General features: G+C 38.0%; 2 protein-coding genes across 2 annotated transcripts; one reads left to right on the forward strand and one right to left on the reverse strand.

The window, feature by feature from the left end:
* Window positions 1–7710: 7710 nt before the first annotated feature.
* Window positions 7711–12436, reverse strand: LOC139736153 (uncharacterized). Its single transcript, XM_071646882.1, has 4 exons — window positions 12230–12436; window positions 11489–11677; window positions 8939–10624; window positions 7711–8292 (listed from the first exon to the last, which is right to left on the reverse strand). Exons 1-4 carry the CDS (start codon window positions 12434–12436, stop codon window positions 7711–7713), a joined length of 2664 nt encoding a protein of 887 aa, XP_071502983.1.
* Window positions 12437–16039: 3603 nt separating this feature from the next.
* On the forward strand, window positions 16040–17616 carry LOC139736156 (uncharacterized). Its single transcript, XM_071646886.1, has 2 exons — window positions 16040–16619; window positions 17021–17616. Exons 1-2 carry the CDS (start codon window positions 16040–16042, stop codon window positions 17614–17616), a joined length of 1176 nt encoding a protein of 391 aa, XP_071502987.1.
* Window positions 17617–25977: the final 8361 nt, after the last annotated feature.

Genomic DNA, 25977 nt, shown 5'->3' on the forward strand with positions numbered 1-25977 from the left:
TGGACAGAACAAATAAACAATAGAAAACATAGAGTGGATAATGTTGCAGCCTGAACTCTTACTCCGCTCTTCACTGGAATTTCATGAATACATTGTATAACCGTGTTTGTTATAATGGGAGTGCACTGTATGCCAGTGGTAAAAGAACTGTCACAACCTTCTTTTTCAAACACCAGTAGATTTTATGACCCTCATCAGGAATAGTCAAGTATGAAATGCACATCAGAATATCACTGTTCAGTACTTCTTTCTACTTTAATGTGTGTCATGGTAGTGTGAGTGGGACTATCAAAGCAAAACATACATGACAGAATGGACAATGACTGATTATGTATCTATGTGAAGTTAATCAAGGTGTAGGTGTACGCAGAAATCTGCAAAACAGAGTTTCTGTGCTCTTTTAGACTGTAACATAATGGAAAGAAATGCCGAAATACATTCCTGCACAGGTGAAAATGCTTTAAATAGAAAACAAACATCTTTTTGCATTAAATGTCATGATGTGTCAATAGCAAAAAATAAGTAAAAAAATATTCAACTGAATTTCTCACTGAGCAAAATAAGATTATGTGTACATATGTATATGGTCTTGCTGAATATAAATATTGATAAAAAGAAGGCCATTGTTTCATGGGTAGCATTATATAGATTATCATTACTTGCAGTATGAATGGCTTTATTTGGCATGCATATTTTGCTTTCTACGTGCAGAATGTTCAAAGTGATAATTTCACTGGTTGTCACATCTTTAGTGCCAAACAGTAAAGCTAAAACGCTTTGTTTTGTTGATCACGAGTTCAATTGGCACATGTTATTACAATTTAACACTTTCAATGGAGGGAAATTACAGCACATACTGTACCTTGCACTTGGCAAGGATTTTCTCCAATTTGCCCAAATGTGTGACAATGCATGCCCACCCTCCACTTTTTTTTTACAGGCTAGTGCTCATTCATCCTACAGATTGTACTTGCCAAACAGTGAATGCTAGTTGACCCGAGAAAGCAGGTTTGGAGGCACCTTCCTAGGTATGCACATACATGCAGTACCACGAGTCTGCCTCCAAATTTGGCATCATTGATTGTATTCATGTATATAAAGACAGTTTCCATTATGTTGCACACAGATGTAGACAATACATGTACTGGCGCCTTCTCACACCACGAAACAGCGTAATGTTAACAAACCACATCCTGTTACTCGTGATTCAGACGAAAATGACTATCACATCACCACGGGGGTAACTGTCTACTTGCCTGATCTTTACAGTGAAAGTTTTAAAAATGTCTAATTTCAGACGTGGCTGGTGCATTGCTATAAATGTCAAGTCTGGTAAATGATGTATTGTAGGTGTAGTGTATTTGTGTGTTTATGAACTGCAATTCTTTGTGTTGTAAATATTCCAAGACTGTCTACTTTGCATTTGTAGGTACAATGTATCATGCAAAGAATATATGCATCGCTATGCTGTAGAGAATTATTGCCATCATATGAGATTCAATGATTCTTGCTGGTTTAAACAATGAATTGCAATCTCCAAAATACATGGACGTGTATATTGTTATGGGTGGTCAATCTCTCAAGTTGGTTTAATACCATCACTGCTTTGGGTAGTACATGTAAGAGTCTGCATGGTTTTGGCTTCACCCAGTACATGTAGTAAGATAACTGTCAATGTCTTGGTACAGGGTGTATCAAGAGTGATGCTAGATGAAATCAGGAAGCTGAAGGGTTTGAATAAGTAAAACAATTGGATTTGGTGCCTTATTGATTATTCCTTTTGTTGTTTGTCTGTATGAGTGATTCCCTAGTTTTGAAGTTTTCATGTAACATAACATCCAAAAGATCCTAATCTCATCCCTGTTCATAGAAACATCTTGATGAGTATCATAGTGAAGTTCTAGTACTGTATATTGTAAATAAACTCGATTATTGTGGTGTGAATGAAGAAATGGGAATTGACATTAAAATCAGCAATGCCTTTAATACACATTGTATAAGAACCTTGACCTACCCAGCACATTTGTTTCTGTCACTTTGTATATACAGGGTCTGCATAACTACATGCAATACAGTATCAGAATTGAGTTCAAGTTGGTTGTGGTGAGTGAAGTAAAATGAAACATACAGAAAGGTGAGTTTCACAGAAATGAAACCTCCCAGGCCCCCCCCCCCCCCCCCCCCAAAAAAAGAGAGAAATCTATCACCCTATGAAACTAAACATTGATGTGTACATAAAACAATAATATACTCATGTATACACTTGTATTTAAGTTTTTAAGTTGAAACCAAGTACATGTATGTAAAGGAGGTGAATATGTCATCATTTCTCAACTCAAATTGACCTGCACATAATTCACTAATTAATTAATTTTTTTAACAATATATATAAATAGTTGAAATAATAATATAAAGATAATGAAGATCGATAGCATCTGCATCAAATTATTATTTTTTTGAGTGATGACCTCATAATTCTGACATAGTCAGGAGTATCTCACAGACCATGGATCAAGCACAATACACGGCGGACAAAAGAATGATCAAAATAACTCACCCTAGTTCTTGACTTTTCACAGTTTTCGTAATCTTATTGTAACTTTATTGTTAGAGTTTGATTTGGGCCTAAAACATGAATACATTACAAACAATGCTTATGATTGGTAGGCTGTGTGTAGGCATCACACTTTATCAAGAGTTTCAGCCAGTGCAAGCTACAAGGCAAATAATGGGTTAACAGAACATAATACATGTATGCAGGGGCCGTTATTCTGAGAGCTTTAAATAATTAAGTAAGAGGTTCACTAATAACCATGACCACAAGCAATTTGGTGGGAAAACCTTGCGCATTATCAATTTGGTGGGAAAACCTTGCGCATTATCAATTCGTATGTAATTAAATTAAATAATTAAAATAAATACACTGGAAAATGTTGCAGCCTGAATTTTTATTTAGAAATCAAGGAGTGGTTACTGTACTTAAAAATCTTGTTGTCATGGAACCTGTAGAAATCACAGGGAAAAAAAATACAGGTTGAAACTTCGAGGAATCTAATCAATTTATGTGAGCTGCTTAGGATGAGAATTTCAAATAGTGAAGGATTGTAATAAAAAAACCTGTCTGTAATGTAATGCACACCGAGTTCTTTGATTGTAATTTAAATACATGTAGGTGGGTATAGGGAGGAGCAGGCATTGAAGGCATATTGCATGCTTGGTCATCATCTAGGCATAAACAACACATCTTGGGGGTGTTTCATGAAACTTTTTGTCAGTGATTTACACCGACAACTGTTAAAAGCTATCAAAATCCTTGCGTCTGACTGGCTGATAGCAAATTTGTCGGTGAAAACCTCCGACGAACTCGTTGATGAAATGCCCCCCTGATTGGATGGAATATTAAATGGGAGGAACATCATTTTCGGGTACTTAGTCCTAAAAATACCAATTTCGTGCAAAGATACAATTGTACACTGTACATGTAATTACAAAGTTAATTAAGACCTTAGAATACCACCCCTGGACATTATCTGCAAACAATGGAATGTTCGAGGAAAAGACAAATGCCTTTAAATATTCATAAAAAAAAAGAACAACAACAAAACAGTTTCCATTGCACAATCTACAACAGAAGTACACCATGGAATGCAAGATTGTACCACACGTTAAATCTTTTTGAAGAAATTATTCACAGGTCCTATATTACCGTGCCCAGTGGGGATACTACCAGCAAAGTTTGGTGAACATCCGTCATGGGGTTTTCATGAAGATGTGGAAAACGAAGAAATAGTTCATGCAATATGCACGGCGAACATCTGACAATGAATGATTGCGGCAGCTCACCTCAGCCTTTTTGGCTCATATATGGTGCTATTACAAAAAAGAATGTGTATGTGAGGTTGCCTGAAGACTAAATACATGTACACTGTAATTGTATCGCAAAACTCTGCTGGAAGCACTTTTCTTTAAACATTCATTTTACATTTTAAAGAACTGACTCAGATTGGCCAGACAAAATGTTTCTTAATGCTACAATGTACGGTGTACCACTACATAGTGTCATTACTGTTAATTGATGAAAATGTTAAGTACACCAAGAGGGTTGCTACATTCCATTCTCATAAGAACTACAAAATTATCCTGGCTACTATATTTGATGATGACTTACAAAATGACAGTACAATGTACATAGTACATGTGCATTTAATTCTTTTCATCCGTATACATGCAATATCTTTCAGCAGAAGACTAGTGATTAAGTTCACACACAGCTGTATCGAGAAATACATACACGTGTATACTTCAATGAATATTTGCACAATCATTATAGATTCACTGTAAGCTAATGGACAGAATTTGAGTACAGCTTGATAAATGTAAGTACATGTAATTATTGTCACTCATTTAAGTAGAAAATCCCATATAATGCTGATCAATGCATAACTGTATCTAGAATTACATACCTTATACGAGTACACACTATATTACAAAGTACATAATTACTTTGTATGTGTAATAATGATAAATCACTGTGAGATATAAAAATATCACACATAGAACTGACTATGGCTTGTGTTTCTCTTTAAGGACCACAGACAATGCTGGTACATGACTGTGTCAAGTAATACACTGTACATGTACATGTACATATCTTATTTGCACTTTTGTGATAATGCGCTGTATATTTTTTATAATCCCATTGATTTCTGTACATGATGGCCTGAATTCATGAAGATGGTTTAAATCTAAACCATGGTTTATGCAAATTTCTTCTGCCTACATACGATTGACAGATCAGATTGCGTATGCCAACAGATACCAAGTAACAAACACGAATTGATACGCGCATGTCAAAGGTACACTTATTTCACGCCTATTTTTAATAGACCATGGTCTAGGTTTAAACCAATTTTGTGAATTTGGACCTATAAGCTCTTTCCAAAAGATACATGCTTGTACATTTACTTTCAAACACATTTTTTTTTCTTTATAATATTAAGTTTCCACAGTACTTGAAGAATTGCAATTATAGAAATACTACATGTAGGTGTATAAAAATGTAATCATGCATCAATCACAGTTTTTGTTCTCTAAACTTTAAAAACTTTTCCTTTAAGATGCACAGTAAACAAGCACACAACAGCACAATAGGAGAAAACCTATGAAGATTTCAGGTGTTAAATCAGTATGTGTACATATACAACAAATAAAACATTTAAGCAATGTACCTTACATATTTTAAGAACAATTCCAGCACTACTACCATATGTTGTACACATTTTATCAATCAAGGTGATTTTGAATTCTGTACACTCAGTGAAACAGAAGCCATATACAATATTTGTGAAAATTTTGCAAAATTATACAGAAAGTTAAACAGTGATATGGACATTTGAAAATACATTGTAGGCCTATTTTGTAACATTTTCTCATGTTTTGTTTTGGTTGTTTTTTTTTCATTGCTAGGTATCCAATGGGACAACGGATTCAAAATGAGAACTTTTCTTACACCTTTCACCATGAATGTGCAAAGTGAGAAGCACACAAAGATTAGCATGGATGGATATGTGGCACACAGAATACCAATAGCCATTATAATTGTACAAAATATCCATTTTGAGCTCAACTACTCAGCAGGTTTCCATGCCAGGTCGTGCATTTCAGCTGGTCCTTCTAAACTTGTTCCTAAACATCAAAAACCATTCGAGCAAATATTTCATTTTTGCCTTGAAAACATTTAGACATAACATTATCTGCTAGACAATGGCAAAGCTCTCTCCGACTTCATTATTCCCTGTAAAAAAAAAAGCAAGAAAAATAAAGAAGTAATCATGATAATAATCTGATCAATTCTCTTCGATGAGTTGCTTGTAAAATATTGCATGGATTTCCATTGCCACATTCATTACTTGTCACTGTCAAGCTAGTCACACCAGTTAAAAAAACGGATACTGTTTGTCTTACATCCAGCAAATGCGGGAAAGGGGGTGAAAAAAAAGGAGAGAAGCCACCATCTCTGGAACATCAATTATGTCCATTTGTGTGAACACAAATGGACACTCAATTTTGCCTGTAAAAACTCAACTTTTATCACATAAATGTACAGTATATACAGTGCACTCCCGTTATAACGAAATGCTCGGGACCGGCAGTTTTCTTTCGTTATAACGAAATTTCGTTATAACCGCACAAATACAATATATAACGAAAACAAGGAAGCCACGCATATATGATATTCTGTTTGTTGAATACTCATCATACACTGGAAAGTTATGTGAACAACAAAACAAATAGTTAATCAATTTCAGATTATTGTGTTACAATAACACAAGTTCCCCTCGGAAACTGTGTGTGACACACCAAGTGAACACACAGTGGTGTGAAGCGTTCACCCATGCAGAGACGCTGAAAATGCCTTGTTCCGCAACATATTTTCGATAGCGATCTGCATTTCGTTATAACGGAGCACATTTCTTTTGTTTTTCTTTGTCAGTGGTGCTCGGAAAAGACTTCGTTATATCGAAAATTTCGCTATAACCGTGTTCGTTGTAAGCGAATTTTTTACCATAGACTTTAGTGGCGTTAATTTTGGGACCAGAAGTTTTACTTCGTCATAACGAAATTTCGTTATAACCGTGTTCGTTGTAACGGGAGTGCACTGTAATGAGAATACTCTTTGAATACAACCCGTTGAGGACGAGTCCCAAGTATACTTGGGCAAGCATCTATGGGAAATGCGTGCTGTGGCAAAATCAAACCGTCCTCAACGGGTTAATTCACTCCTAAGGGTACAGTTTGTTTCCTCATGATTGCCAATCTAAACTGCAACTGAAAAATAACATTTGTATGAAGAAAAAGTTGTGCAAATAAACATTTCAATCCAACAACAACAAAATCTTTCATTACATAATTCAAGAGTTCCTTTTATCTGAGGAAGTCTTACTCTAGCTGGGTGTTTAATACTGAGACAAGCATTGTGAGGTTAAACATGAGACTACACTGTATTTCATTTTGGCCCCCAACATGGCACCTGACTTTAACAGTGTACCAACAGGTCAAAATTATACTACAAGTAATTTTACCTTGTCACTCCTCGTGATTGCACTGTATCATTTGAAAAATATCACCTGTGCAGTCACTGCAATGTTGAGGGTGAGCTGCTTTGAGATCATAAGACATCAATTCACATCATATTCAGCTGCATTAAAGTTCTCCTTCCACAAACCTCAGTGTACATTGAACCTACACATCCCAAAACAGCAAAGGAATGCCATGATGACGGAAAATGGTATGGCTAAGTTCATTCCAGCTGCAGCGTTTTCATGTCAGGGTCAATGTTCAATGGACTGAAACAATCGCATGGTGCTTTGTTGACTGTTGGCACAGTGTACACAGCACACAATACAGTAACATCCTGGCAAAGAGACAGTGAAATGCATTGGCAAATGTTTGTGTATACTTCATCACCTTGCCATCTAGCTCCAACGGATTGATGGCTATCTAGTCTCCTTTCCATCCCAGTATTACTCTCATTAGCTAACAGAAACCATTTGCTTATTATTCCGTCTTTTGATTAGTACTGTATATCTGCTAAATATTCAGCCTGCATTTTAAGAGGAGTTGTTGGACTGCAGTCCCATTGCTACAGATACATTTATAGTAATAGCTTTAAAAAGTCACAAACACATTGATACAAGCATGAAGTTAGCATCATAAAGCTACATCATGTTCGCTATACGCCAAGCTGTATTCTAGTGACCACGCACTCTTGGATACTTTATGCATGAATGCAATTAAGAACGTCCTCATCCCCGGCTTCAGCACTTCCTTGACTGGCAGATCTCTGGAGGGAATGACATTGATAGACTTTGCACTGACCTCTACAAGATACAGCTTGTCCCTGCATTCACAGGATGCCTCCAGGACAACGCCATTTTGAGTGCGCCGTTCGTAGACATGCAGGCATTTTGTGACTGCCTTCAGCACAGACTCACGTGTCCCATAGAAGGATGAAATGTTGTGCCATTTGGGGGTCACGCCATAGTCGACACTTTCTTTCGCAACATCAGAAGTAGCCAATGAGCACACACAGAGCTTTGTGGCCACTCCGCTGTCCGCACACTTGCCGTACTGACTGTAAGCTGTCAGGCGCTCGTAGCTCATTAGGCGGAGACCACCAGTACTGGAAGACTTGGATAGAGACATCATCATGGTCACAAAGAAAATTTCTTCCTGTTGTGTGGCGTTTCTTCCTGCTTTGGTGTACAGGTCAAACTTTATTACAGCATCCTCCTGTTGAAAGACAATCCCATGCACATGCACAAAACAAAACCTTTCCATAAATAATCATCTTGAGAACTGTAGACACTGTCAATATTATACAGGAAGGGGGATGCATCATGGCTCATTGTTACTTCAATTACATGCTAAGATACAAATGCCACAAGCACATGAGGGCATATGGCAAGATCTGAGTTGTTTTGATTAAAAAAAAAGGTAAAAATATCACAGAGCTGACCTACATTGATTTCACCAAAACAATAGAAATGAGCTGACTCTAGCTCTTTAGAAAAAAATGTCATATTGAACGACATAAAAAGCACACATTTGAAACAGACAGCGCATTGACTACCATGCACTTTCCTTGATGTTTGTACTGCTCAATATGGAAAACTTTGAGCAAGAAAACTTAAAGGCATTTTGGTGACAATATTGTTGACAATATTCAATACGAAAATCTTTACAGTGAAATAGATTCTGCTTCCTACCCCTAAAGCTTTCAATGGTGTCAGTTAGATTGGCAAAGATATTACTATGCCAAATTGATCTGGCTTGCTTTAATAGGCATTTATGACATTATGTATTTACACAAACATGTACCGTATGCATTCTTGTTGTGAAATTGAAGTGTCCTAGAGCTAAATACACTGCAACTCACCCCATGGTAATTTTCTCTGACATTGGCAAACCAGAGAGCCTGGAGCGGCCGACACCTGCCAAATCCTGTCCTGGCCTGTGGCTGAGCCTCCACAAACTGGTTCTGAATAGCATTGTTGAGCTCCCCGAGAGCAAACTCCGCAAAGATGACCCTACTGGTGTCGTTTGGCACCCGCGAGTCGTAGTTCTCGCATATGCACACGTTTGGTTGGATGCGAGGGATGTGGTCGCAGGTCCTGTTTGGCGAGATGGCTCTCAGGAGGCCCATGGGATGGGCATCGTAGTGCCTGTGCTCAAGGGCAACCTTGGCATCAAGTCCTGGGTAGGATAGGTACCTTAGCATATAGTGGATGTCCAGTATACTCACAAGTCTGTCCTGGTTTACTTGCAGGGCACTCAGCTGGGAAGGGGACAAAAACTTCTCTGCATCATGGGACAGCATGACGAAGAGCGCGGGATGGAACATCTCGATTCTGCCTTCCTCTGTTTTCTGGATGAACGACCCATAGGAGTTCCCATGATCTGCTAATATGATGGTCATTGTGTTCTCTTGAGTCAGGGTGAGCTTAAGGTAATCCGCTAGATAGGAGTCTAGATTCTGGACTCTTACTCCATGATCATCGTGGGCCACATTCAGCTCAGTGTAATGAAAATATGGGACTCCCCTTCTCTGCTTGGATTGCTGCAGTTCTATGAGGTAATCTAGCATGTATGCATGTTGATATTCCCCATTGTAGCAGATGGCAGGAGGACCATGAAAAGGGTCATTGTGTCCATTGTGGCGCAAGATCTCACAATTAGCAAGAGCCAAACCCATCTGGTCAATGCCGGCTGTTTTCATGGCATCATTCAACTTCTGCCAACGGAAGCTGAGCATTTCTTTTGGGGAATGAACAACAAAGTTTTTTGCAATGCCCCACTCCCAAGTCCAGCAGAGGTCTTCCATCCACAGGGTCTCATACCCTCGCTGTTTGAACCCCTCAAGTATGATCCTAGTATTCAAGGCATCAGGAGGCATCTCCTGAACACCGAAGGGTTTCTCCGGATTATACATGGACCCAGAGAACAACATCTGTAAATTTTCGTAGGTGCGTCCCTTTAAGGATTGCATCAGATTGAAGTTGAACACACTGTGTTTTTCCTGCTCACTAATCTTGCGTAAAGTTTGAACAGTCCTTGGGAGAGACCGATAAAAGTGACTGTGGGAAACTGAATCCAAAAGAATGACATTGATGTTTAAGTCTGAGTGCCTGTTTTGAGCTGGAGGGTGAGAACCTGGTCTACTAAGCGGCAAGAGCAGTAGCTGTTGGGCCCACTCCTCATTATTTTCTTCCATAAAGTAATCTTGCTCAAACTTCTGGAAGCTGTTACCAAGATCATCTTCCATCTCTGCATCCATATCCACGGCTCCATCAGTATCACCAATCTCCTCCACCACTGCTTCATCACCTTCTTCAGCCCCTTCCTCGGCCTGACGGAGCTCCAAAGGACACTTGATGAAGCAGAATCCGTAGGCTGCCTCTGGCTTGGCTGTCAAGAGGAGGTGTTGCAGGTGCACTTGAAGTTCCTTCATGTCAGCAAACTCTTCCCAGTGCAGAATACCAAGGGCAGGGTTGATGGTCCCAAGGGAGACAGGACCAGGACACACCCTCTGGTTACAGTCCACTTGCACGTCTTTCCCCTCACCCTAGAAACAGCGAGACCAAAAGCCCAGACGTGGTGAGATGCATTTGTACACAATCACAGTTTTCACTAAGTATTAAGCAGCTATTTCATCTATTTCACCTGTTGTGAGTAGTCACTTCTGAAGGACAGATTTAAAGTGTAATCCAACTTATTTATGGTTTTAATGTAGACAAGCATGTATTACCAGAACAAAATGACACGCAGTGTTCACTGTCTATACAGACCAGACTTGATTATTCATTCTCAGATTCAGAGACAATGCAGTACATTTTTGTCTTGTTTTGTCTTGTTTTTATTTTGTTTGATTTGTTGTTGTTTTTGTAGTCACATGGTTCATTCTATCTGGATGTTCTCAAGTCAACTGTAACAAAAACTGGGAGCAATTTCATGGCAGCATGAAGTCATGCCAGCATTTATTCATGCTATCTGCACTGTTATTATGATGGAGAGTACCCTGCACTGTTTATGTAAGTTTGGACTGGTGCTTTAATCCTCGGCTAAAAGGTTAAATCTTATTCTTAATTCAATCCCCTCCCTCTCAACAATATCATTTCCAAACTGACAGAGAAGTAATATCAGCAAAGTCCAACAAGAAGAGAACACAGCATACTGTAAAATGAGGAATGTTCGCGTGCATTCTAATTTCGCGAGTGCCAACATACGCCAACAAAATGCACGCAAAAGGTCTTGCCTACGCAATATGCATTGGACATCAGTGGCAATTCACGAAAATTTCATGTTGCGAGAAAGGTCGTCGGCTCCAATTCGCAGAATTTTCATGCCGCAAAATTGTGTTTTACAGTACTCAAATGATACTGAATAGGCTGCCACAGATAAAAAGACCGTAAATATTGTGATTCTTCACCTTTATTTGACACAGCTTGTACTTCTCCTGGTGACTGCACGTTTCTGCCTTCTGCTCAATGTAGAGATCATGCGCCAGTTGGCATGACCCAGGCCGTGGTGTGATCCTTTTGCATACAACATTTGCAGGTGCTGTTGAGTTGATTTTGAATCTGGAAACACTGCACTCTGAAGAACTGCTGTCCTGATTCTGTATGCAGTGTATGATGGATAAAAAATAACATATGAAAGCTAATGCTTACAATAACAGTCAATTTAAACTTTACAAAATACACAATCTTTCACAGAAAGGGAATATTGCTGGATATGATCTGATAAAAAACCCCACACTGTACATACACCAGCATCAATCTAATGAAAAGGAAGGTTCCTCTTGGTGTTAAATTACTGATCTTGAGCAGATGAAAATGAAGGAAAAACGCAATTGAATGTGACAACAAAGAACAAAGGAATAGAAGATGCATTTTACAACAGAGCAAAAGACCACAAAAAGCAGACAAATATTGCTATTGGAGGACTGAAATGACTTTTTATTTAATGTTACAATTTTTTTTTAAATAAATTTGTTTAAACGCAATATGATTGCCATATAAGAACCTTCGAGAACTCTTCAAGCAACACATACTCTTAAGAATTCTATAATGAAAATCTTAATTAGAGCATACTTACAAAATCATCCACAGAACAGGAAGAAACATTGCAATAAAAGGGACCAGAAGGAATAGATTGTGGTCATTCTCACCAACTTGGGAAGAAGATCTCTCTCAATGAATACAGCACTGTTGATCCTGTTGCCCGCCAAGTGGCCCGACTTGCCTACTTGACTGTGCTCTAGGTTGCTGCTCCATACGCTCTGGAACAGTAGCATAACACTGGAAGCAGCCAAAAGGAGGACACAAACCTTGAAGAGGAAGAGAAGGGAGCAGCAATGCCGCCGTATACGCCCCATCTTGCCTGCCTCAGATTTTTCCATTCACAAGCTGGGCTGCTTCCACCTGAATCCTCCGTTTCACCAGTAATTGTGACACCAGATTACATTTAACAGTACTCAGTAGCATAGTACCAACGTTACGTAGATCTTCTGCACATAATAACATGCTCTCCTTTGCGACGAAAGAATACACAAACTATGTGGCATCCTATTCTAATTCACATTGCATTGATAACGCTAGCTTACGCAAATTTAAGCGTATGAATGTCCAATGTCTAATAACAAGGGATACAGCACAAATACGAGCATATGGGACCAATAGCACACGTTGATACAGTGTCAATCACTCGCCAGGTCGACTCTGAAACAAACAAACAATGTTGAAGAAAAGATTCCTGACAATTTCACGTCAACATGACAAGTGTCACCGAAAACTTGGCAGCAACAGCATGCAGACACATATCGTAGCTAGCTAGCAAGCAGTTTGCTCCAGGCAAGCAGAGCTACAGTACAGTATCTCCAGAGGCGCTCCTCGCTCGTGCATCGATCCATCACCCTCATGATCAGCTGACGTTATGTATTGTACGCACTCATGATGCACTGTGACGAGGCCGGACGGGGTTTGTGGATGCGTATGGGAGGGATCGGAGGTGGAGTCATCACTGCAAGAGATCATCCAGGATCCACCCCAGGCCGCCCGTAACTGGGGGTCAGGGGTACCGCGGATCCCCCCCCCCCACCCCCCCCCCCCCGCCGTTTCGTTTACTCCTTAAATCAACTAAACTGAATATAAACTTGAACTAAAAAGGTCCACTTTTTCTCATTCTGAACCCCCTAATTAAATCCTAGTTACGGGCCTGACCTCCCTGGTAATTATGATGATGATGACAATAATTCGACTTCTCAATTCCATGTTGAAGCCATCAAATTTCGACCCTTTTTAAAAGGGAATGCCGGATCTTTCTGCTCATAGTCTAGAACAGTATCTCACCCATTTTCCCGCAATTATTGGTTATGACCATTTGTAATTGTTGTCGTTATCGTTTTTGTCTTCTCCTTTCTTTTTCTTTCGGGGGGGGGGGGGGGGCGGGGAGGGGGTCGAGGAGTACAAGAGAAAGACACACATACACGCTTAGGCATACACCTGAGGAACACTGTCATCGTCCGTAATGATCAATAGTTCAATTCAATTCAATTCAAATGATTTATTTCCATATAAAATAATACAAAGTAAAATACATACCGCTTACATGAGTACAGAATGTTTTAGGGAATTTTAAATCACATTTAAGCTTCAACAAAACATGGATACAATTATAGTAATATTAACTTTGTATTTCAATAAATAAAGAAGCAAGGAAATACACTGTACAATCTTACTTCGGAACTATAGATGGAAAAGAGGAATTCACAAGAAGAACATAGCTTGTAAATTTTGTGAATTTCTCTGGGAGATGAGGGCATCTCAAGATCCGTCAAGGACTCCAAGTATGAAAATTTTTATATCATGATTCCAAAATAATACAGAATGATGTGTTACGGAAATGACTGGGGGGGGGGGGGAGGTAAAGCGTGAAAGTACGACTTGTACAGGCAAATTATTTTTCAAAAAGTATTATCAGCTTATACTATTTTTGACACGATAGTACAGAAAAATAAAGAATACAAAAACTTGCGTGTCTGGAAATTGAATAAAATAATTCCATCACTGTTCTCCTCTATCCATTACTACCCCCCCCCCCCACCTCCTTGGTCATGACACAAGGCCATGTAGGAAAATGATTTTTAAATTTTAATTTTGTAAAGGCGCCTCCCTTTACGGAATTCCTCCGGATCCACCCCTGCCATGACTTGATATGGCAGAGGGGCATGTCTTGTAGATATAGACCTTTTCTGCCTAAACAATCATTCGTATAGGACCTAATGCTAAAAATATGATTTGGTATATAGAAAGGTGTATCTCGTATTATACATAGGCCCTTCTGACAATTTCTTTACACTTGTAATCGCAATTCCGTGTGAATGTATAGGGGTCTCTCTCGAGATAGGCCATTTTGCCAAATCAAGAGGATGGAGTACATTTTTTTTTAAAGGACGAGATAGGACCTATTACCTTGGAAACAGAAGCTCACTGCACGAATTATGTAATTGATTAATGGAAATTTCGGCCTTGACCCCCCATGGAAACAGAAAAATCGACACCTTTTTAAAAACTTTTTATAGGCCCTTTTACCGCGCACACACACTCGACCCACTGTATGTGACGCATACACATCGGATTCTGCAATCAGAAATACATGTCTCTATACATAGACCTTGCACATCTCCTAAAATTATTACCACTTTAAATCACTTGCTCATTGCTTGTGTGACCACAATTTGCATTTCGTTGTAGCGATGAAATACTGTGCAGTGAGCTAGAAAATGCACAAGTACAGCAACAGTCTCAATCTTGTCACACCTTAGGCCTACTCTATATACCATGCATGAGTCTATTGAAAATGGCTATCATCTTCTTCTGTTCGATAAACAAAAAGATATAATATACTGCATGTTCATCTTCTCTTAACCCTTTGCCGACTGTCGCTAAATTACACTCAAATGCATACACAGACAGCAATGTACAATCAGGCACTTCCCACGATTGTCCCTTACAATGGACCTGCAGGATACCGACGGGCATTAAGAGCTTGGGGGTTGGACTGTAACAAAAGGTTATTGATTTATCTAATTTTAGATAACTTCTTTTCACCGCACATCAGTAAACACTGCCTTCTCAGTTCAGCCGCTACCGATGCCCATCACTCACGCACTCGATCCTCTGTACAACGTGTTAATACACAGCGATTTGTTCAGCACACGACAATATTTATTGTACCAGAAATTTGCATCTATACATTTTCAAGCTATAATATTCTCTGAATACAAGCATGGTGGGCTCATCAATAGCGTTGTCAAATAGCTGTCAAAGCTATTCCTTAGATGTAAGATCAGGGTGAATAATTGTAAAAGTCTTTGAGAGTTTTCGCGGCCAGATAACGACATTCATCAGGATGTTGGTGGCTCGTCATCGGATCCGGTACGTAATGGTCATAGGCCAGGTTTTCCATTTGCCTATTACCACTTCTTTGTTGTTCTTGGGTGTGGTCGGTTTTTGTTTTTTGTTTTTTGCTGTTGTTGTTTTAGTTTTAAAGAGTAGATTCAGGGTAAGGCACTTCAATTCAATTCAATTCAATTCAATTCAATTCAATAGTTCCCTTGTTAGGCGCTGTTAATTTTCTCACGTCTACTTCATTATCGATAGATGATGGCCATGGTGGCACATCGCTTCTGTTTTCGGTTATATATTAATGTCGCTGATGGTTTAAGACAAACATGACATTGTGCCTGTATCATATTATAAATAGATATGGTGTTTTTTTTTTTTGGTTTTTTTTTTAATAAGATGCATCACAATGTGTTTTGTGTGTTGTGTGTTCTGGGGTATGTGTGTGTGTGTGTGTGTGTGTGTGTGTGTGTGTGTGTGTGTGTGTGTGATGTGCATCTATGTAGGCCTATGCATATATGTAATGTTTGCAATGAACGATAAAAAATATTACGTAATTTTTGAACAGCTGAGCGATGTCTCGCACTCCCATCGGTGAGTTACCGGCCGAGTCACTCCAGCTCCCCGCCGAGTACCTCGTCGACGGCGAGCAGTGGCTTCGCTTCAACGTTGGCGGCGTCATGCTGGAGACAACGCGAGCCACCGTTGACAAACTCCACTCATCCTTCTTCTCACTCCTGCTCGATTCCAGCGGCGACGACGTCCGCGCGCCCGTCGACGGCGTCTACCGTATCGATCGCGATCCACAGGCTCTCCATGTCTTTTTCAACTATGGACGGTACGGAAAGATCGTGGTCGTCCCCGAGCACGTCAGTGAGAGCTTCCTCATCCACGAGCACAAGTTTTACGGGATGTCAGACGCCCTTCTCGACGCCATCAAGAAGTACTTTGTGGAGCGGAGCGCGGCGCCGAGCACGATACAGTTGGAGCGGGTGACGATCACGGAAATGGCAATGGACAAGCGGTACCTCCACCACAATGTCTATGGACTCATTCGGGGTACACAGCTTTGCTGCTTCACCAACGTCCCAGGCAAAGGGGTCTGTTATCAAGACGTCGGGAGGTGGTTCGCCTACGAGAAGCCTCGTGACAAATGTAAGAAAAGTCACTCCATCTATATGATGATTTATACATTTCAACTAATAGCTTTGTTGTTGTCAGAGACGTACGTTTGACCATCAAGAAATATACGAAGATATATTTTGAAGATTGAGGTGTATAATCATCTTAGATCTGACTTGGATTTGTAATTGTGAGTGCGAATGTGTAAAATATCTCCGTAAATTTATACTGCGTTAATGCACTTTTATATGTATCTATGTAAATTATAAATTTACATCTTGCATGTGAATATGTAACTCCTTTATTCCATTGAGACATCATTTGTCTAATATCCTGTGCATGCCCATAACAGTTAATCTAACAGACTGGGAATCATCACTCTATGTATACCAAAGAAATAATCTCATTCATCCTCTCGTGTTCTTTGTTTAAAGACCCTGCTCTGTTCAGGACCAGTTGCTCTCGTTGCAGTCACACGGTGTGTTTGGCGGATGATGCGCTCATAGGGCTGGAGGGCTGGTGTCACAAGTGCTCTCTCTGTCTCCGCTGCCAGGACATCCTATGCAACGATCCTGACGTAAGGGAGGACAAGGCCAGAAATGTCGACGAAGTCAACTCGAAGGGGAATCGCGTGGTCCGAAAAACGGCTTCGGCAATTTTCGTTTCCGAAGTGGCTCCCGTCGCGCTTTCTCCAGAGCTATCCTCCGAGGAAGACTCTGACGTCGAAGATGAACAGACCGACCAGGGATTGGTGGGCAAGGTCAAAGATCCCTTGGCAGAGATGATGCTGAAGAACAGGCGAACAGGCGTTGAGGGTTTGGCCTCGAGGAGATTTTCGCTGCTGCCATCGGATGTGGACCAAAGCAAGTTCATCGAGCCGAGCGGAAAGATGAGATTGCCCCAGATCCCAAACGGCGCAGCGACCAAAGCGAAGGTCTCGAAAGAGGCTCGACGAACCAGGAGGTTCACTGAGCCGGCGGCTCTCAACATCGATCAGTTTGCGCAGTTTCTGAAAGGAGGAAACTGGTGACAGGGTTGTAGTTACAATTATGTCCTACATGGCTTCTTTCGATTTTGACGATGAATAGTACTGTACTTTTAACAACTGCCTGATTATGTCAGCGGCCTGATCACGTAACATGTGTTCATTTTCTCTAATGTTATTGTGACAATAATAGGCCTAAGGTCTTATTTATCCAGGGTAACCTCTTCAGTATCTCCACTGCTCTACCAGAGGGCCCTGCCATTATTATTACCCTAGCGTTGCCAGGTACCCATTTATACTCCTAGGTCGAGAGGGACATTGTATAATTATTGGTAAAAACATCTTGTCCTCGGACGTTGAAGCGCCTTGGCAGGCGGGAATCGAACTCGGGTCCTCCAATCGGGAGACGGGAGTCTTATCCACTAGCATACATGCATTCTATCGTCCACTATGCCACAGCGCCCCCACTGTGATAACATGAACTATAAATTTGCATTAATCATTATCGTGCATTGAAATCAATGCAAAGAACTGAAGTCATCGAATGCTGCTGCGAGAAAAAAAAATCTGAGTGTCTTGCGTGGTTTTACGGTCATTATTCATGCACACATTTCAAAATGACATTCAAACAAGCCAGGTTTATGTTGTGTCAAAAATCGAATATCTATGGACGCTTCTAGCCTGCTTGACAAACATTTCTACGGTGGAATACCGATTCAACGCCTGTCTTTGTTTTTTTTTTTTTTGCAACAATCATGGATCTTTCACACAATAGAAGTGTGTATAAAATTTGAACAAAATTGTAGAAATGGCCCATCACGAAACATGCATGACCGCATTTGTGGAAGACAGTAACAATTTCATTGACAATGAACAATGGTCATTGTACACTATTATTTTTGTCACTATTGCAGTGGGTAAAAAACTTAGCGCGAGTTTTATCATGATTTGTATAGTATTGTATTCTCCATTCTCGCTTTATACTGAATGCACATGGTTCCATTCCATAGCAAAATAAATTTTGATATAAACATCATTTATATTCACTAATTCACAAACTCTGAGGGATAAGAACGACCGGGCACGGTCTGTGCTATTTTGAGATTTGTAGTAGAATTTGAGGTGATATTTGATGTATACTGGATGACTACTTTGTAGAAGTCAAACTTTATATGCCTTGACATCCTTGCCAAGTTGTGCTGTGCATTTGTCATTTGTATAAAAGCTAAATATTGATGGATAAGATAAAATATCAGATTTTAAATATTGAAATAACTCTCATTAAGAAATGTTAATCGGTGTCCGTAAAACTCTTTTGTTTTAGACGCACAGGATATTCTTTCACAGCTGAATTTCTGTTCCATCATACAGATTCACCCACCACAGACACACACACACCTATAGCATTAGTACACACCAATCTGCTCTCAGTCTCCGTATGGTGATTTATATATATTATATATATATATATATATATATATTATATATATATATATATATATATAATATATATATATAATTATATATATATACATATATATACATATATATACATACATGATATATATATATATTCTATATGTATATATATGTATATATATATACATATTATATATGTATGTATATATATCCTGTATGATGTGCACTATTCCATTACGATCCCCTCAATCTCTTCTATTTTTTTTTACTCACTTCTTTATAGGTAGCTACTATGATCGTCTCATAATACATGCTTCTTAATGATAAAATATGAGGAATGTAATATCACTTTGTGTATTTCAAAGTCTTAATATTATTGCACTACTAGGATAGTGTGTTCACTATACTTAAAACCATCTGCCAAAGGCATTACATTGTATTACGTGATTGGATTGTACAAATGTACATGCCAAATGCTGACAGATGTATACACAAGATGTACAATGTAGCAAGTACACTGTATCGAGTTTTAAGTACGGACGATCCAACTATATTACATTCCTCATATTTATCACTAAGCAAGCAGTTTTACAACTGGATTAAGACAACTTGTTTGTAAAGGCCACTTCTTGTGTTTCCTTTGGGCGGTCTCTACAAGTAGAGTAGACAGGTTTTGGGTGTTTTTTTTCCCCCCCATAATATTAGTGTACTACAGTATTTTACTTGAAACACAATCAAGTTTCTCAATATTCTTCATGCATAACAAATGATAGTGGGTGGAAAATATTGTATTTAATACATGTACATCTTCCATGAATAAGCCATACACAAGGAAATTTAAGGCTTTTGTCCAAAATTTAATACGCTGTAGATAGAGTTACAGTACCATAGAATTGATACCTTTACAATACTTTGAATGGCAGCAATATCATACACAGAATTATGAAGTACACAAAGAAAGTGCACTAGTGCTCCTGTTATAACAATGCCTTGGGACTGGTGGCTTTCTTTTGATATATTGAAATTTCATTCTAGCACAGCAGTATATCATATAAAGATATGCATGCAGATGATAGTTTTGGGCCTGAACTTCGACTCCGTTGTAACAAGAATTTCATTATACATGTAATTGTGTTCATCATAATGGGAGTGGATGGTACTGATAATATAACAGAGTACTTACAAGTCATCATACGCTTTCCCATAGTGCCAATAAATCAATGTATAACTTGTAAAATTATACAAAATGTAGACACAATCATGGTTGAACACAAGACACAAAACTGTTCTTATCTATCACTATACATAAAACAAACCATTTAAAACACTTCAGATCACAGTGACTAACAAGCACTTTCCCGGATAAATGCATGCATATGATTCATGTATGTAGCAAAGCTCAAAACGAATGTGTTTGACGGAATTTTTTTCTTTTTTGAGATCACAATGACTAACGAGCACTTTCTCAGATAAATACATGCATATAAGTCATGTATGTCACAAAGATCAAAACAAATGTGTTTGACATAAATATTTTCTTTGAAATGCCACCCAAAACAGTAACACATACAATCCATAAGTGTGCTATCTCTCAGAAATCAAGCAGACAGAATTGCACAGATTTCTTTTTCCTCGATCATCTCTTATGTTATCCATGATTCAGTCCTTCAGTGATGACAATTGGCTATAGCAGGTGACACCAGCACCAAATCTTTTATTCAAACAATTTTCCCTACAGATGAAGATCATTTATGCATGCAAGAGGTTGCCCAGTAATTTTCTCACTTCACAAAATTCAGTACAATGTAAATGTCACAAACATAATACATAACTCAGAACCACAAACATTAGGTATGAAACTGCACTTACATTACTTGGCATTTTACTAATTTTCTGGGCACACAGAGAATGATATTTCACAATTTGAAAGCACATACATTGCAAAAGAAAACCATTTTGCCCTTTTTTGCTCTTTTGTTTCTTCACCACAGGATTTGACAGAAGATTTGGATTTACATGTATGTGTGAAGTTAAAATATTTGTAACATTCAAGTCTATTGCACAATATGGGTGTTTTACAATATTCACTGTCAAGACTAAAGGGTCTGTCTGAACATGTGCCCAAGTTACCATTCATTAATATACGTAATGCTGCACATACACACTATCTTCGCGACTGTGAGCATAACACTTGTGAATCTGGACTTGTAAGACAAGTTTGCGGATAGTTAAATTCACAATGGCGAACCAAAGAAATGTAACGCATAAGTACAATTCCTACACTTTAAGAGAAAAAGTTAATTCCATTTTGTAAAAGAAAATGCAACAAACTTCCATTTTATGGGAGACAAAATTCTTTTTTTTTTGTTCATAAGTTGCTTATTCTGTGAAAATCAGTTTACTTGCAAAATTCATTGGAAAAAAAATATTGTGAGTTGATCGATTGTCACGTAAGTCACAAAATAAAATACTGTGAAATGTTTGTCATAATAAATATGAACTTACGTTAATTCATTTTCTACATAGTCCATACTCATGCACTACGTAAAAACTCGGCAACATTTAATGAAGACATGTTACACAAACTTAGGGGTATTACAAAGTGAATGTGAGACTCACATGACTAGCAAAGTTACGTTGCAACTTAGTTGTCTCACACTACATTCCACTGAAAATAGTCTCAAACTTTATCTTAGTTTCCAGAATAATCATTCAACTGTTGCATTCCTTTCACTTTTTAAAAAAAAATTAGAACAAGTTTCCCATTGTTTTGGAACAACTCTCCTCCGATCCATCCCCTGTTGGCCTCAAAGTAAATGAGTCCAGTTGATTGGAGTAATGACTGACCATACAATTAATCAGACAGTATGTCTACTACCTGATTTGTAACTTAACATCATCATGAACTCATTTCCGTTTTCCTGTCCTAAGATGTGTACATTTTCACTAAGGTTGGAATGTATAACACCAAGTCTCATCTAAGAGGGAAAAAAAAAATCCCAAAAGAAGAAATTGGGGAAAATCTCCCCCCCCCCCCCACCACCCCCATCTCTCTCTCTCTCTCTCTCTCTCTCTCTCTCTCTCTCAAAAAAAAAGGGGAAAAAAGGCAAGTGTTCTCAACTGGGTTTAATCAGTTTTCACAGGGCTTGGTTTTGGTCTCGCCTCTTCCTTATATGCTGAGTACACAAATAATCCAAGTATGACGTGGACTGCTCCTATTGCTACAACCGCTGAACAGAGTGTTGCTGTGTGTTCAGACACTTTGAAGATATCTGGAGGGGTAGAGCAGTTAATGTGATTATAAATCTGAAGCAAGAGAATATTCAACACATATTCCCTCTCATCATTCTATCTTTTGCAAATTATGTGACCATACATACAATGTACATGAATTGTGGGCATTGTGGCAGAGCTATCAATGAGAGAAAAGCACAGACAAAACATTTTATATTGAGTGTTGCAAGTTTGAAGCTCTGTGATTCAGTATCATGCCAACATCTTTCTTTTACACCAGCTTTGAAAAATTATCTATTAAGGTAGGTCATGTACCTGTAGGTCCTACGTACATGTACATAAATACCATATACCAGGTAGATCTCTAATGAGGTCAATATTGTTATGTACCATTAATCATACAGCATTATAATAATACATACATCTTACTCAATTGAATCAAAACACTGTAAGAGCACATTGATTCTAGGTGGCAAAAATCTGGATGGTTGCTTATGATCTTTAAAGTCATGTAACATGGTACATTGATCAAGATGTACATGTATGTAAAGTAGATATGTACATCCCATATTGTAATCTACAATCAATATATCTTGAGCCCTAGAGATTCAATCTACAGAGGAAACAAGGTATTGAAATTTTGATCCACTGTGCATTTTATGCAAATGCACAGCAGGACTTTATGCAACTGATGTCAACAAATCAAGAACAGGAAGGAAGAAAAAGTAAAATATCTATTCTTACAAACCCTGATATTCTTCATTTATGATCATTAATTGTATTAAAAATTCAAATACATTATAGGCCTACATGCCCTGATGCTTACCCCCTTTTTTGCACTTGGGTATTCATTCAAAACAAGTTCAAGCTTTAGGTTAGATCAAATTATCAACCCTAAATAGAAAAAAAAAAATCAAGAAAATTACCTTCAAGTACTATGTGCTTCATAAAGAAGTAGAGAAATATAGGAATTGTGAAGAGCAGGAAGGAATACAGAAGCAGCTGCCTCAACGCTGAAGGTTGTGCAGGGTTTCCCCTAAAATGGAAGGGAAAAATGAAGTAATTCACATTAGTTTCATCATACACACTGTACACTGTACAGCAATGGTGACTAAAATGTATGTAAAAAACATGATACATGTATTCACATTTTATCAAACTTGCAGAGAAAATATCCTTATATACACATCCAAAATGAGTGGCTATAAGTGATTATGACCTGATAATAGTGATAATGAATGGTAAGAACATGTATTGTATTGTAACAGGCCTACTATTGGGTGAAAACATCACCTGGTAAAATGTTCACGATCCAGCATGAAATCTATAAACATCTCAAAAAGCAATGATATTGAAAGAGAGCATGAATCTGATAAAAAATTCAAAATTGAACATGTAAAATTTAAATATTGTGCAACAGTTAAATTCTTATTTTGTTAATGTTGGAGCAAAACTCTCATCATCAGTACCGAACACTTCGCGTGATTTTACTAATTATTTTTCATATCAAAACAGTAACTCTTTTTTCTGTACACCAGTATCTACTCATGAAATAGTAGATATATCTTTATCTATTCAAAGTTCAAAGGCAAGCGGTCCTGATGATATTGCGCCAAGAATTATAAAAGAATGCATTTATTGTTTTGTTGAACCTCTTTGTTATATTTATAATATATCTTTGCAGTTTGGTGTTGTCCCTGATAACCTTAAAATAGCTAAAATTGTTCCGTTATTTAAGAAGGATAATCCAGAATGTATTGAAAATTATAGGCCGGTTGCAATTCTTTCTATTTTTGCTAAAGTTTTGGAAAGATTAATGTACAATCGTCTTTCTAATTTTTTAACCAAAAATAATATATTGATACCAGAACAATTTGGATTTCGAAAATATTTCTCTACATGTTCTAGCGTAATATCCTTCACAGATTATATTTTGCAGAAAATTGATGATGGTAATTATTGTTGTGGAGTCTTCATGGATTTGTCTAAAGCATTTGACACCATCAACCACAAGATTCTACTTAAGAAATTGTGTCTATATGGAGTGAGAGGTGTACAGTTACAGTGGTTTGAAAATCATTTGTCCAATAGAAAACAGTATGTGATGGTCGATGGTGTCAGATCCTCTTATCTCTCTGTAAATATTGGTGTACCACAAGGTTCTGTTTTGGGTCCTCTGCTTTTTCTTATTTATGTTAATGATATAGTAAATTGTTCTCGTGTATTTAAGTTTTCACTTTTTGCTGATGATACAGTGGTTATGTTTTCACATAAGAATATTGCTTTATTGATAAGGACAGTGAATACACAACTTCAATTATTAAATGAATGGTTCAAGAGTAACAAGTTATTTTTGAATCATAACAAAACAAAATATGTTATTTTTCATTCTATGACTAAAAAAGTATCGTTGAATAGTGATACTTTAATGATAGATAATAATGTTATTGAAAGAACTGAATCAATATCTTTTCTAGGTATACTTATCAGTGAATCCCTCAGTTGGAAACTTCATATATCCAATGTTTCTTCAAAAATCTCACGGACCGTTGGGATTTTATCAAAACTCAAACATTTTTTACCAAGAAAAATATTGATTATTATTCATAACTCTATTGTGTTGCCACATTTAAATTACTGTAATGAAATCTGGGGAAAAACATATCATGTGCATATTAATAAGCTTGTTCTTCTTCAAAAACGAACAATACGTTTAATAAGTAATGCCCCATATTATAGCCCCAGTCTGCCATTGTTTCTCAAATTACAGATTTTGCCATTGCATGAACTTGTCAGATTGAATATCCTTATCTTTATATTTAAATATCATAGAGGTATGCTCCCTTCTGTATTTGATAATATGTTTCTAACAAATTCTTATTTTCATATGTACAGTGTATTCCACTCGTTCCCGAAGTAATTTACGGTATCCCTTTACTCGTTTGACTGTACAATCCCACTCTATTAGGTTCACAGGTGTAAGTGAATGGAATTCAATAAGTACTGCTTTGAAATGCAGTACAACTCTTTCTAGATTTAAGTGCTTATTGAAGCGTTCTTTCTTTGAACAGTTAGCCATGACTGAGTAGTAGAGTAGTATGTAAACTGCATGTGTGTGTGTGTGTGTGTTGTATGTATGTGTGAGAGTGTGTATATACTATGTACGTATTAATGTGATGATTTTTTTTTTATTTACTTGATTTCACACAGAACCAGTTGTAATATATGTTGCTATTGCAAAGTTGTATTTTCATGTGTAGGCAACCTAACACAAGCACAAGATGCTTTCAAGGCTGCCTGGCTCTCATTGTAAACGCCATTATTACATGTTATTGTGTTTTATTTTGCCGAATAAATGGCCCAAATTGGCCTCAATCAATCAATCAATCAATCAAAACTTAATACAGGTACAGTAATGGCAGTAGACTATTTCATATTTGTTTGTGCTTGTCAGCTTTTGTATTGTATTGTTTTGTTTTGTTTTGTTTTTCAATCCAGGCTCTTATAAATTTTGTTTTCCTTTCGACCTCTAGCTCTCCTGGACAACCCTGGGGCGCTGTAATGAACGTGTTGGGGTCGCTGGTGCAGTTATAGCTCTGTCTCAGATCCAAGAAGCACTAGTCTAAGCATTTGAAATTGAATAATTATTAATAGTTCCTAATCCTAGCTACAAAACAGAGTGCCAGAATGTACTATTTTGAAGACTATTCTCCCTGAGCAGTTGATTATACACACTGCTACTGAACCACCAGG

The sequence above is a fragment of the Diadema antillarum genome, unplaced genomic scaffold (assembly GCF_040938485.1).
Source record: "Diadema antillarum isolate AM-2024a unplaced genomic scaffold, OU_Dant_1.0 seq00000626_RagTag, whole genome shotgun sequence".
NCBI lineage: Eukaryota > Metazoa > Echinodermata > Echinoidea > Diadematoida > Diadematidae > Diadema > Diadema antillarum.